The sequence below is a fragment of the Pristiophorus japonicus genome, unplaced genomic scaffold (genome assembly GCF_044704955.1).
Source record: "Pristiophorus japonicus isolate sPriJap1 unplaced genomic scaffold, sPriJap1.hap1 HAP1_SCAFFOLD_212, whole genome shotgun sequence".
NCBI classification, from domain to species: domain Eukaryota; kingdom Metazoa; phylum Chordata; class Chondrichthyes; family Pristiophoridae; genus Pristiophorus; species Pristiophorus japonicus.
Window position 1 is genome coordinate 836,603 of NW_027251821.1, and position 12,309 is coordinate 848,911.

The window sequence follows — 12,309 nt, forward strand, 5'->3', positions numbered from 1 at the left end:
CAATATCTGTACCCGGGACACACTCCCCAATATCTGTACCCAGGACACACTCCCCAATATCTGTACCTGGGACACACTCCCCAATATCTGTACCCGGACACACTCCCCAATATCTGTACCCGGGACACACTCCCCAATATCTGTACCCGGGACACACTCCCCAATATCTGTACCCGGGTAATTCCCGATTGGTCTGTTTGTGTGGCTGTTGATTGGATGTAATTCTGTGCCGTGATCCCAGGAAGCTCCTCACATGAGGAATGAAGATTAACGGTGAGTCATGGGGCAATCTAGAATGGGCCAAAGGGCCTCCCTCCGTCGTATCCATCACTTCACACCCCCACTCCTTTCGTTTCACCGTTTCTGTTTTTTATTGAACTGATTTCAAACCAAAACTCTTACAATAGTGGAAAATGCAAAGCAAAGCTACAGGCAGTAATTCAAACAGCATTTGTTTTGTATAATATTTTGCATGGCAAGATCCCGAGAACTACCCCCCCCCTCCACACTCCCCCTCCAGGCAAACCCCTCCACCCCCACATCCCCCTCCCATCCCCACACTCCCCCTTCCCCTCCGCACACACTCTTCCCTCTGCCCACACACCCCTCCACCACACGCCCTCACTCCCCTCCCCCACCCTCCCTCTCACCACCCCCCACACCCCCAGCCCCCGACTCCCCTTCCCCCCTTTTTCTCCCCTCCACTCCCCTGCCCCCTCCCCACCACATTCCACACCCTCTCCCTCCCCCCCACACCTCACAACCCCTCTCCTCTCCCCTTGCCCTTCTGCCCACCGCCTCATCCCCCCACATCCCCATCATTCCCCAACCCCTCCCCCCCCACACCCGCCCAATCTCCCCTCCCGTCCCCCCCACTCTCCCCACACCCCCTACAACTCCACACCCCTCCTCCCTACATCCCCTCCCTCCCTCCCTCACCCCCCTACCCCCCCTCGCACACCCCTCCCCCCACCCCCCCAATCCCTTCTCTCGACCCCTCCCCACCCACACTCCTCCCCCCTACACCCCGTCCCCCCTCCCACCCTCTCTCCCTCCCCCACCCCCCATCCCTCCTCTTGCCCCCTCCCCTCCCCCCACTCTCCCCATCCCCCCTCCACCTAACACCCCGTCCCCCCTCCCACCCTCTCTCCCTCCTCACACCCCTCCCCCCACCCCCCAATCCCTCCTCTTGCCCCCTCCCCTCCCCCCACTCTCCCCATCCCACCTCCCCCCCACACCCCATCCCCCCTCCCACCCTCTCTCCCTCCCCACACCCCTCCCCCCACCCCCCCAATCCCTCCTCTTGCCCCCTCCCCTCCCCCCACTCTCCCCATCCCCCCTCCCCCCACACCCCTCCCCCCTACACCCTGCCCCCCCCCCCCTCTCTCTCCCCTCGCCCCCGGTCCAGGTGAAAGGTGGATCTCCCGGAATGAGCTGTTGCCGTGCAGGAGCCGAGCATTGCCCGCGGACGATGGAGACGCCTCATTCCCGAACATCAGTGGCCGGCCTCGGGGGGAGGTTCCTGGACAATCGGCAGCTCGGCCCGGTGTGACGGTGAGGCTGGAGCCGCTGGTCACTGCTGGACCTGTAATACAGACAGCAGGGTCAGGTGCTGGTGTGCCCAGGGGTGACAGGCAGAGTAACCCGACAGGGCAGGGCTCAGTCCTTAGTCTGGGCCATGGGATCAAAGGGTATGGGGAGAAAGCAGGCACGGGGGCACTGAGGGAATGATCAGCCATGATCATAGTGAATGGTGGAGCAGGCTCGAAGGGCCCAATGGCCGACTCCTGCTCCTATTTTCTATATTTCTATGTTTCTATGTTCAAGGACCCAAGGTTGTGTTGGGGAGGTCGGGGGTGAAGGTTCAATGACCCACAGGTTGTGTCGGGGAGGTCGGGGGTGAAGGTTCAACATACCGCAGGAGAAGGGTCCACAGCCAGCTCAGGAATGAAAGACCAACAGGAAGAGTAGTGCAAAGAGTGTAGTGCTGGGGTCCCATGTGGTCATCCCCCTGCAAAACAGATGCACTGCTTTGAGTACTGTTGAGGGGGATGACTCATCAGGGGAGGGCAGCAGCAGCCAAGTTCATGGCACCGTGGCTGGCTCTGCTGCACAGGAGGGCAGTAAAAAGAGTGGGAGAGCGATAATGATAGGGGATTCAATCAAAAGGGGAATAGATAGGCATTTCTGCGGCCGCAACCGAGACTCCAGGATGGTATGTTGCCTCCCTGGTGCAAGGGTCAAGAATGTCTCGGAGCGGGTGCAAGACATTCTGAAAAGGGAGGGAGAACAGCCAGTTGTCGTGGTGCACATTGGTACCAACGATATCAGTAAAAAAAGGGATGAGGTCCTACGAGACGAATTTAAGGAGCTAGGAGCTAAATTAAAAAGTAGGACCTCAAAAGTAGTACTCTCAGGATTGCTACCAGTGCCACGTGCTAGTCAGAGTAGGAATCGCAGGATAGCTCAGATGAATACGTGGCTTGAGCAGTGGTGCAGCAGGGAGGGATTCAAATTCCTGGGGCATCGGAACAGGTTCTGGGGGAGGTGGGACCAGTACAAACCGGACGGTCTGCACCTGGACAGGACCGGAACCAATGTCCTTTGTTTGCTGGTGCTGTTGGGGAGGAGTTAAACTAATATGGCAGAGGGATGGGAACCAATGCAGGGAGACAGAGGGAAACAAAAAGGAGACAAAAACAAAAGACAGAAAGGAGATGAGTAAAAGTGGAGGGCAGAGAAACCCAGGGCAAGAAACAAAAAGGGCCACTGAATATAAAGGGGCTGCAGGAGGGGTCAAAACTAAAAATCATGGTTTAAAAACTAGTATTAAAACACTCTACCTAAATGTCCGGAGCATTCGAAATAAAGTAAATGAGTTGACGGCACAAATCATTACAAATGGGTATGATTTGGTGGCCATTACAGAAACATGGTTGCAGGGTGGCCAAGACTGGGAATTAAACATACAGTGGTATCTGACAATTCGGAAAGATAGACAAGAAGGGAAAGGAGGTGGGGTAGCTCTGTTAATAAAGGATGATATCAGGGCAGTTGTGAGAGATGATATTGGCTCTAAGGAACAAAATGTTGAATCATTGTGGGTGGAGATTAGAGATAGTAAGGGGAAAAAGTCACTGGTCGGCGTAGTTTGTAGGCCCCCAAATAATAACTTCACAGTGGGCGGGCAATAATCAAGGGAATAATGGAGGCATGTGAAAAAGGAACGGCAGTAATCATGGGGGATTTCCTGGAGTGCATAAGGGATGGTTTTCTAGACCAATATGTTGAGGAACCAACTAGGGGGGAGGCCATCTTAGACTGGGTGTTGTGTAATGAGAGAGGATTAATTAGCAATCTCATTGTGCGAGGCCCCTTGGGGAAGAGTGACCATAATATGGTGGAATTCTGCATTAGGATGGAGAATGAAACAGTAATTTCAGAGACCATGGTCCAGAACTTAAAGAAGGGTAACTTTGAAGGTATGAGGCGTGAATTGGCTAGGATAGATTGGCGAATGATACTTAGGGGGTTGACTGTGGATGGGCAATGGCAGACATTTAGAGACCGCATGGATGAATTACAACAATTGTACATTCCTGTCTGGCGTAAAAATAAAAAAGGGAAGGTGGCTCAACCGTGGCTATCTAGGGAAATCAGGGATAGTATTAAAGCCAAGGAAGTGGCATACAAATTGGCCAGAAATAGCAGCGAACCTGGGGACTGGGAGAAATTTAGAACTCAGCAGAGGAGGACAAAGGGTTTGATTAGGGCAGGGAAAATGGAGTACGAGAAGAAGCTTGCAGGGAACATTAAGGCGGATTGCAAAAGTTTCTATAGGTATGTAAAGAGAAAAAGGTTGGTGAAGACAAACGTAGGTCCCCTGCAGTCAGAATCAGGGGAAGTCATAACGGGGAACAAAGAAATGGCAGACCAATTGAACAAGTACTTTGGTTCGGTATTCACTAAGGAGGATACAAACAACCTTCCGGATATAAAAGGGGTCAGAGGGTCTAGTAAGGAGGGGGAACTGAGGGAAATCTTTATTAGTCGGGAAATTGTGTTGGGGAAATTGATGGGATTGAAGGCCGATAAATCCCCAGGGCCTGATGGACTGCATCCTAGAGTACTTAAGGAGGTGGCCTTGGAAATAGCGGATGCATTGACAGTCATTTTCCAACATTCCATTGACTCTGGATCAGTTTCCATGGAGTGGAGGGTAGCCAATGTAACCCCACTTTTTAAAAAAGGAGGGAGAGAGAAAACAGGGAATTATAGACCGGTCAGCCTGACCTCAGTAGTGGGTAAAATGATGGAATCAATTATTAAGGATGTCATAGCAGTGCATCTGGAAAATGGTGACATGATAGGTCCAAGTCAGCATGGATTTGTGAAAGGGAAATCATGCTTGACAAATCTTCTGGAATTTTTTGAGGATGTTTCCAGTAAAGTGGACAAAGGAGAACCAGTTGATGTGGTATATTTGGACTTTCAGAAGGCTTTCGACAAGGTCCCACACAAGAGATTAATGTGCAAAGTTAAAGCACATGGGATTGGGGGTAGTGTGCTGACGTGGATTGAGAACTGGTTGTCAGACAGGAAGCAAAGAGTAGGAGTAAACGGGTACTTTTCAGAATGGCAGGCAGTGACTAGTGGAGTGCCGCAAGGTTCTGTGCTGGGGCCCCAGCTGTTTACATTGTACATTAATGATTTAGACGAGGGGATTAAATGCAGTATCTCCAAATTTGCGGATGATACTAAGTTGGGTGGCAGTGTGAGCTGCGAGGAGGATGCTATTAGGCTGCAGAGTGACTTGGATAGGTTAGGTGAGTGGGCAAATGCATGGCAGATGAAGTATAATGTGGATAAATGTGAGGTTATCCACTTTGGTGGTAAAAACAGAGAGACAGACTATTATCTGAATGGTGACAGATTAGGAAAAGGGAAGGTGCAACGAGACCTGGGTGTCATGGTACATCAGTCATTGAAGGTTGGCATGCAGGTACTGCAGGCGGTTAAGAAAGCAAATGGCATGTTGGCCTTCATAGCGAGGGGATTTGAATACAGGAGCAGGGAGGTGTTGCTACAGTTGTACAGGGCCTTGGTGAGGCCACACCTGGAGTATTGTGTACAGTTTTGGTCTCCTAACTTGAGGAAGGACATTCTTGCTATTGAGGGAGTGCAGCGAAGGTTCACCAGACTGATTCCCGGGATGGCGGGACTGACCTATCAAGAAAGATTGGATCAACTGGGCTTGTATTCACTGGAGTTCAGAAGAATGAGAGGGGACCTCATAGAAACGTTTAAAATTCTGACGGGTTTCGACAGGTTAGATGCAGAAAGAATGTTCCCAATGTTGGGGAAGTCCAGAACCAGGGGTCACAGTCTGAGGATAAGGGGTAAGCCATTTAGGACCGAGATGAGGAGAAACTTCTTCACCCAGAGAGTGGTGAACCTGTGGAATTCTCTACCACAGAAAGTAGTTGAGGCCAATTCACTAAATATATTCAAAAGGGAGTTGGATGAAGTCCTTACTACTCGGGGGATCAAGGGGTATGGTGAGAAAGCAGGAATGGGGTACTGAAGTTTCATGTTCAGCCATGAACTCATTGAATGGCGGTGCAGGCTAGAAGGGCTGAATGGCCTGCTCCTGCACCTATTTTCTATGTTTCTATGTTTCTATTATACATCACCCAGTCTAGTATGGCCAGATTTGTCTCGAAAACCATCCCTAATACACTCTAGGAAATCCTCCTCCACCGTATTGCTACCACCTTGTCGCTGGAGAAGGGGTACTGAGGGAATGATCAGCCATGATCTTATTGAATGGTGGTGCAGGCTCGAAGGGCCAAATGGCCTACTCCTGCACATATTTTCTATGTTTCTATGTTTCTAAATACCACCAACAATGTCTCCGCAAGATCCTACAAATCCCCTGGGAGGACAGACGCACCAACATTAAAAATCCTCGACCAGGCGAACATCCCCAGCATTGAAGCACTGACCACATTCGATCAGCTCCGCTGGGCAGGCCACATTGTCCACATGCTAGACACGAGACCCCAAAGCAAGCGCTCTACTCGGAACTCCTTCACGGCAAACGAGCCAAAGGTGGGCAGAGGAAACGTTACAAGGACACCCTCAAAGCCTCCCTGATAAAGTGCAACATCCCCACCGACACCTGGGAGTCCCTGGCCAAAGACCGCCCTAAGTGGAGGAAGTGCATCCGGGAGGGCGCTGAGCACCTCGAGTCTCGTCGCCGAGAACATGCAGAAACCAAGCGCAGACAGCGGAAGGAGCGTGCGGCAAACCAGTCCCACCCTCCCCTTCCCTCAACCACTGTCTGTCCCACCTGTGACAAGGACTGTAATTCTCGTATTGGACGGTTCAGTCACCTGAGAACTCATGTTTAGAGTGGAAGCAAGTCGATTCCGAGGGACTGCCTATGATGATGATGACCTACGTGTGAGTGGAGTGTAACTAGCTATCTCCATCATCATCATCGGCAGTCCCTCGAAGCGAGGATGACTTGCTTCCACGCCAAAAAGGATGAGTTCACAGGTGTTTCAATGTTCCACATCCCGAACTAATATTCCCGATCCCGAACTACATGTTGAAGGGTGGAAGATGCCTGTGTGTGAATTGTTTTAACGTGGGGTGACCGTTGCACACAAGCCACCACACGGGCTTGACAGAACGAGGTCTTGGTCCAGGGGCAAGGGTTAACCAGGACGACTGGAGACCAGCTCTGCTGCACAGACTGAGCACGCTCACATATCGCAGTGTGGGCTGGGCCCGTGCTGCCCCTGGGCCCTCGCCTCTCCTGGGCCCCAGACTCACGCCTCTCCTGGGCCCCAGACTCACGCCTCTCCTGGGCCCCAGACTCACGCCTCTCCTGGGCCCAGACTCACGCCTCTCCTGGGCCCCAGACTCACGCCTCTCCTGGGCCCCAGACTCACGCCTCTCCTGGGCCCCAGACTCACGCCTCTCCTGGCCCCAGACTCACGCCTCTCCTGGGCCCCAGACTCACGCCTCTCCTGGGCCCCAGACTCACGCCTCTCCTGGGCCCCAGACTCACGCCTCTCCTGGGCCCCAGACTCACGCCTCTCCTGGCCCCAGACTCACGCCTCTCCTGGGCCCCAGACTCACGCCTCTCCTGGGCCCCAGACTCTCGCCTCTCCTGGGCCCCAGACTCTCGCCTCTCCTGGGCCCCAGACTCTCGCCTCTCCTGGGCCCCAGACTCACGCCTCTCCTGGGCCCCAGACTCACGCCTCTCCTGGGCCCCAGACTCACGCCTCTCCTGGGCCCCAGACCCACGCCTCTCCTGGGCCCCTGGGCCTTCGCCTCTCCTGGGCCCCAGACTCTCGCCTCTCCTGGGCCCCAGACTCTCGCCTCTCCTGGGCCCCAGACTCACGCCTCTCCTGGGCCCCAGACTCACGCCTCTCCTGGGCCCAGACTCACGCCTCTCCTGGGCCCCAGACTCACGCCTCTCCTGGGCCCAGACTCACGCCTCTCCTGGGCCCCAGACTCACGCCTCTCCTGGGCCCCAGAGACACGCCTCTCCTGGCCCCAGACTCACGCCTCTCCTGGGCCCCAGACTCTCGCCTCTCCTGGGCCCCAGACTCTCGCCTCTCCTGGGCCCCAGACTCTCGCCTCTCCTGGGCCCCAGACTCACGCCTCTCCTGGGCCCCAGACCCACGCCTCTCCTGGGCCCCTGGGCCTTCGCCTCTCCTGGGCCCCAGACTCACGCTTCTCCTGGCCCCAGACTCACGCCTCTCCTGGGCCCCAGACTCTCGCCTCTCCTGGGCCCCAGACTCTCGCCTCTCCTGGGCCCCGAACTCTCGCCTCTCCTGGGCCCCAGACCCACGCCTCTCCTGGGCCCCAGACTCTCGCCTCTCCTGGGCCCCAGACTCACGCCTCTCCTGGGCCCCAGACCCACGCCTCTCCTGGGCCCCTGGGCCTTCGCCTCTCCTGGGCCCCAGACTCACGCTTCTCCTGGCCCCAGACTCACGCCTCTCCTGGGCCCCAGACTCTCGCCTCTCCTGGGCCCCAGACTCTCGCCTCTCCTGGGCCCCAGACTCACGCCTCTCCTGGGCCCCAGACTCACGCCTCTCCTGGCCCCAGACTCACGCCTCTCCTGGGCCCCAGACTCACGCCTCTCCTGGGCCCCAGACTCTCGCCTCTCCTGGGCCCCAGACTCTCGCCTCTCCTGGGCCCCAGACTCTCGCCTCTCCTGGGCCCCAGACTCACGCCTCTCCTGGGCCCCAGACTCACGCCTCTCCTGGGCCCCAGACTCTCGCCTCTCCTGGGCCCCAGACTCACGCCTCTCCTGGGCCCCAGACTCTCGCCTCTCCTGGGCCCCAGACTCACGCCTCTTCTGGGCCCCAGACTCACGCCTCTCCTGGGCCCCAGACCCACGCCTCTCCTGGCCCCAGACTCACGCCTCTCCTGGGCCCCAGACTCACGCCTCTCCTGGGCCCCAGACTCACGCCTCTCCTGGGCCCCAGACTCACGCCTCTCCTGGGCCCCAGACTCACGCCTCTCCTGGGCCCCAGACTCTCGCCTCTCCTGGGCCCCAGACTCTCGCCTCTCCTGGGCCCCAGACTCTCGCCTCTCCTGGGCCCCAGACTCACGCCTCTCCTGGGCCCCAGACCCACGCCTCTCCTGCGCCCCTGGGCCTTCGCCTCTCCTGGGCCCCAGACTCTCGCCTCTCCTGGGCCCCAGACTCTCGCCTCTCCTGGGCCCCAGACTCTCGCCTCTCCTGGGCCCCAGACTCTCGCCTCTCCTGGGCCCCAGACTCTCGCCTCTCCTGGGCCCCAGACTCTCGCCTCTCCTGGGCCCCTGGGCCTTCGCCTCTCCTGGGCCCCAGACTCTCGCCTCTCCTGGGCCCCAGAATCTCGCCTCTCCTGGGCCCCAGACCCACGCCTCTCCTGGGCCCCAGACCCATGCCTCTCCTGGGCCCCGGTCACTTCCCTCTATGGACTCTTGCCGCTCCTTCGCCCCTCCTGCTGTGCACTGGAACACTCTCTCTCGGGTGACGGTAGTCAGGTCCTGGGGAGTTGAGTGACTCTGTCAGATCTTGGGATGATGTTTCCTTTGAGTTTCCCACCTGAAAATCCTCCCCTAATGCCCTGAGAGTCCAGGGCACTGATGTCATGTCTCACCTGCAGGCCAGGCTGGGCTACCTGTCCTGGGCTGTATCTCCACAGGTGCTGCAGTTACTCTCCCCCGCCGCAGGGGGCAGCAGCGCCGCTCCGGCCCAGCATGGGCCATCTTGTCGCTCCGCAGCTTGTCGGCTGCGCATGCGTATGAAGGCGGAGCAGCGGCCATGGAGGCGAGCGGGTGAGTGCGGGACGGGGGGTGATGGCCATCCGCCGCCATCCGGCCCCGGGAGGCGGCCCGCGCGGTCAGGGGACAGCGGGGCGCGGGATCGGGCCCTTTCACTGCAGCAAGGCAGCAGGATGCGGCTGGGAGCTGTCCCGGCGGGTCCGGGATAAGGGACCGGAGGCCGGTCCCCCCGTGGGGTAGTGAGGGAGGGTCAGTACTGAGGGAGGGTCGGAGGGTCAGTACTGAGGGAGGGTCAGTACTGAGTGAGGGTCGGAGGGTCAGTACTGAGGGAGGGTCAGTACTGAGGGAGTGTCGGAGGGTCAGTACTGAGGGAGGGTCAGTACTGAGTGAGGGTCGGAGGGGAGGTACTGAGGGAGGGTCAGTACTGAGGGAGTGAGGGAGGGTCAGTACTGAGGGAGGGTCAGTACTGAGGGAGTGAGGGAGGGTCAGTACTGAGGGAGGGTCAGAGGGTCAGTACTGAGTGAGGGTCAGTACTGAGTGAGGGTCAGTACTGAGTGAGGGTCGGAGGGGAGGTACTGAGGGAGGGTCAGTACTGAGGGAGGGTCGGAGGGTCAGTACTGAGGGAGGGTCAGAGGGTCAGTACTGAGGGAGGGTCAGTACTGAGGGAGTGTCGGAGGGTCAGTACTGAGGGAGGGTCAGAGGGTCAGTACTGAGGGAGGGTCAGTACTGAGGGAGGGTCAGTACTGAGGGAGGGTCAGTACTGAGGGAGGGTCAGTACTGAGGGAGTGTCAGTACTGAGGGAGGGTCGGAGGGTCAGTACTGAGGGAGGGTCAGTACTGAGGGAATGTCAGTACTGAGGGAGTGTCGGAGGGTCAGTACTGAGGGAATGTCAGTACTGAGGGAGTGTCGGAGGGTCAGTACTGAGGGAGGGTCGGAGGGTCAGTACTGAGGGAGGGTCAGTACTGAGGGAGTGTCGGAGGGTCAGTACTGAGGGAGGGTCAGTACTGAGGGAGTGTCGGAGGGTCAGTACTGAGGGAGGGTCAGTACTGAGGGAGTGTCGGAGGGGAGGTACTGAGGGAGGGTCGGAGGGTCAGTACTGAGGGAGGGTCAGTACTGAGGGAGTGTCGGAGGGTCAGTACTGAGGGAGGGTCAGTACTGAGGGAGGGTCGGAGGGTCAGTACTGAGGGAATGTCAGTACTGAGGGAGTGTCGGAGGGTCAGTACTGAGGGAATGTCAGTACTGAGGGAGTGTCGGAGGGTCAGTACTGAGGGAGGGTCAGTACTGAGGGAGTGTCGGAGGGTCAGTACTGAGGGAGGGTCAGTACTGAGGGAGGGTCAGTACTGAGGGAGGGTCAGTACTGAGGGAATGTCAGTACTGAGGGAGTGTCGGAGGGTCAGTACTGAGGGAATGTCAGTACTGAGGCAGTGTCGGAGGGTCAGTACTGAGGGAGGGTCAGTACTGAGGGAGTGTCGGAGGGTCAGTACTGAGGGAGGGTCAGTACTGAGGGAGGGTCGGAGGGTCAGTACTGAGGGAATGTCAGTACTGAGGGAGGGTCGGAGGGTCAGTACTGAGGGAATGTCAGTACTGAGGGAGTGTCGGAGGGTCAGTACTGAGGGAGGGTCAGTACTGAGGGAGTGTCAGTACTGAGGGAGTGAGGGAGGGTCAGTACTGAGGGAGGGTCAGAGGGTCAGTACTGAGGGAGCGTCAGTACTGAGGGAGGGTCAGTACTGAGTGAGGGTCGGAGGGTCAGTACTGAGGGAGGGTCAGTACTGAGGGAGGGTCAGAGGGTCAGTACTGAGGGAGGGTCGGAGGGTCAGTACTGAGGGAGGGGAGGGTCGGAGGGTCAGTACTGAGGGAGGGTCAGTACTGAGGGAGGGTCAGTACTGAGGGAGGGTCAGTACTGAGGGAGGGTCAGTACTGAGGGAGGGTCAGTACTGAGTGAGGGTCGGAGGGTCAGTACTGAGGGAGGGTCGGAGGGTCAGTACTGAGGGAGGGTCAGTACTGAGGGAGGGTCGGAGGGTCAGTACTGAGGGAGGGTCAGAGTGTCAGTACTGAGGGAGTGTCAGTACTGAGGGAGTGTCAGTACTGAGGGAGTGTCAGTACTGAGGGAGTGTCAGTACTGAGGGAGTGTCAGTACTGAGGGAGTGAGGGAGGGTCAGTACTGAGGGAGGGTCAGAGGGTCAGTACTGTGGGGGGGTCAGTACTGAGGGAGGGTCAGTACTGAGGGAGGGTCAGTACTGAGGGAGGGTCAGTACTGAGGGAGGGTCAGTACTGAGGGAGGGTCAGTACTGAGGGAGGGTCGGAGGGGAGGTACTGAGGGAGGGTCAGTACTGAGGGAGTGTCGGAGGATCAGTACTGTTGGAGGGTCAGTACTGAGGGAGTGTTGGAGGGTCAGTACTGAGGGAGTGTCGGAGGGTCAGTACTGAGGGAGTGTCGGAGGGGAGGTACTGAGGGAGGGTCAGTACTGAGGGAGGGTCGGAGGGGAGGTACTGAGGGAGGGTCAGTACTGAGGGAGTGTCGGAGGGGAGGTACTGAGGAAGGGTCAGTACTGAGGGAGTGTCGGAGGGTCAGTACTGAGGGAGTGTCGGAGGGGAGGTACTGAGGGAGGGTCAGTACTGAGGGAGGGTCAGTACTGAGGTACTGAGGGAGTGTCGGAGGGGAGGTACTGAGGGAGTGTCGGAGGGGAGGTACTGAGGGAGTGTCGGAGGGGAGGTACTGAGGGAGTGTCGGAGGGGAGGTACTGAGGGAGTGTCGGAGGGGAGGTACTGAGGGAGTGTCGGAGGGGAGGTACTGAGGGAGTGTCGGAGGGGAGGTACTGAGGGAGTGTCGGAGGGTCATTACTGAGGGAGTGTCGGAGGGTCATTACTGAGGGAGTGTCGGAGGGTCATTACTGAGGGAGTGTCGGAGGGTCATTACTGTGGGAGTGTCGGAGGGGAGGTACTGTGGGAGTGTCGGAGGGGCATTAATGAGGGAGTGTCGGAAGGGCATTAATGAGGGAGTGTCGGAGGGGAGGTACTGAGG

The 12,309-nt window shown here is 57.5% G+C and overlaps 1 protein-coding gene across 3 annotated transcripts in view; it reads left to right on the plus strand.

Annotated features, from left to right (window-relative positions):
* Positions 1-9,280: 9,280 nt before the first annotated feature.
* Positions 9,281-12,309, plus strand: part of rpl7l1 (ribosomal protein L7-like 1) — a 37,013-nt gene continuing 33,984 nt past the window's right edge. For all 3 annotated transcript variants that reach the window (XM_070871112.1, XM_070871111.1, XM_070871113.1), the window contains exon 1: positions 9,281-9,342. In XM_070871112.1, the coding sequence (XP_070727213.1) occupies positions 9,329-9,342 (14 nt within the window). In that variant the 5' untranslated portion in view covers positions 9,281-9,328. The remainder of the gene's footprint in view (positions 9,343-12,309) is intronic.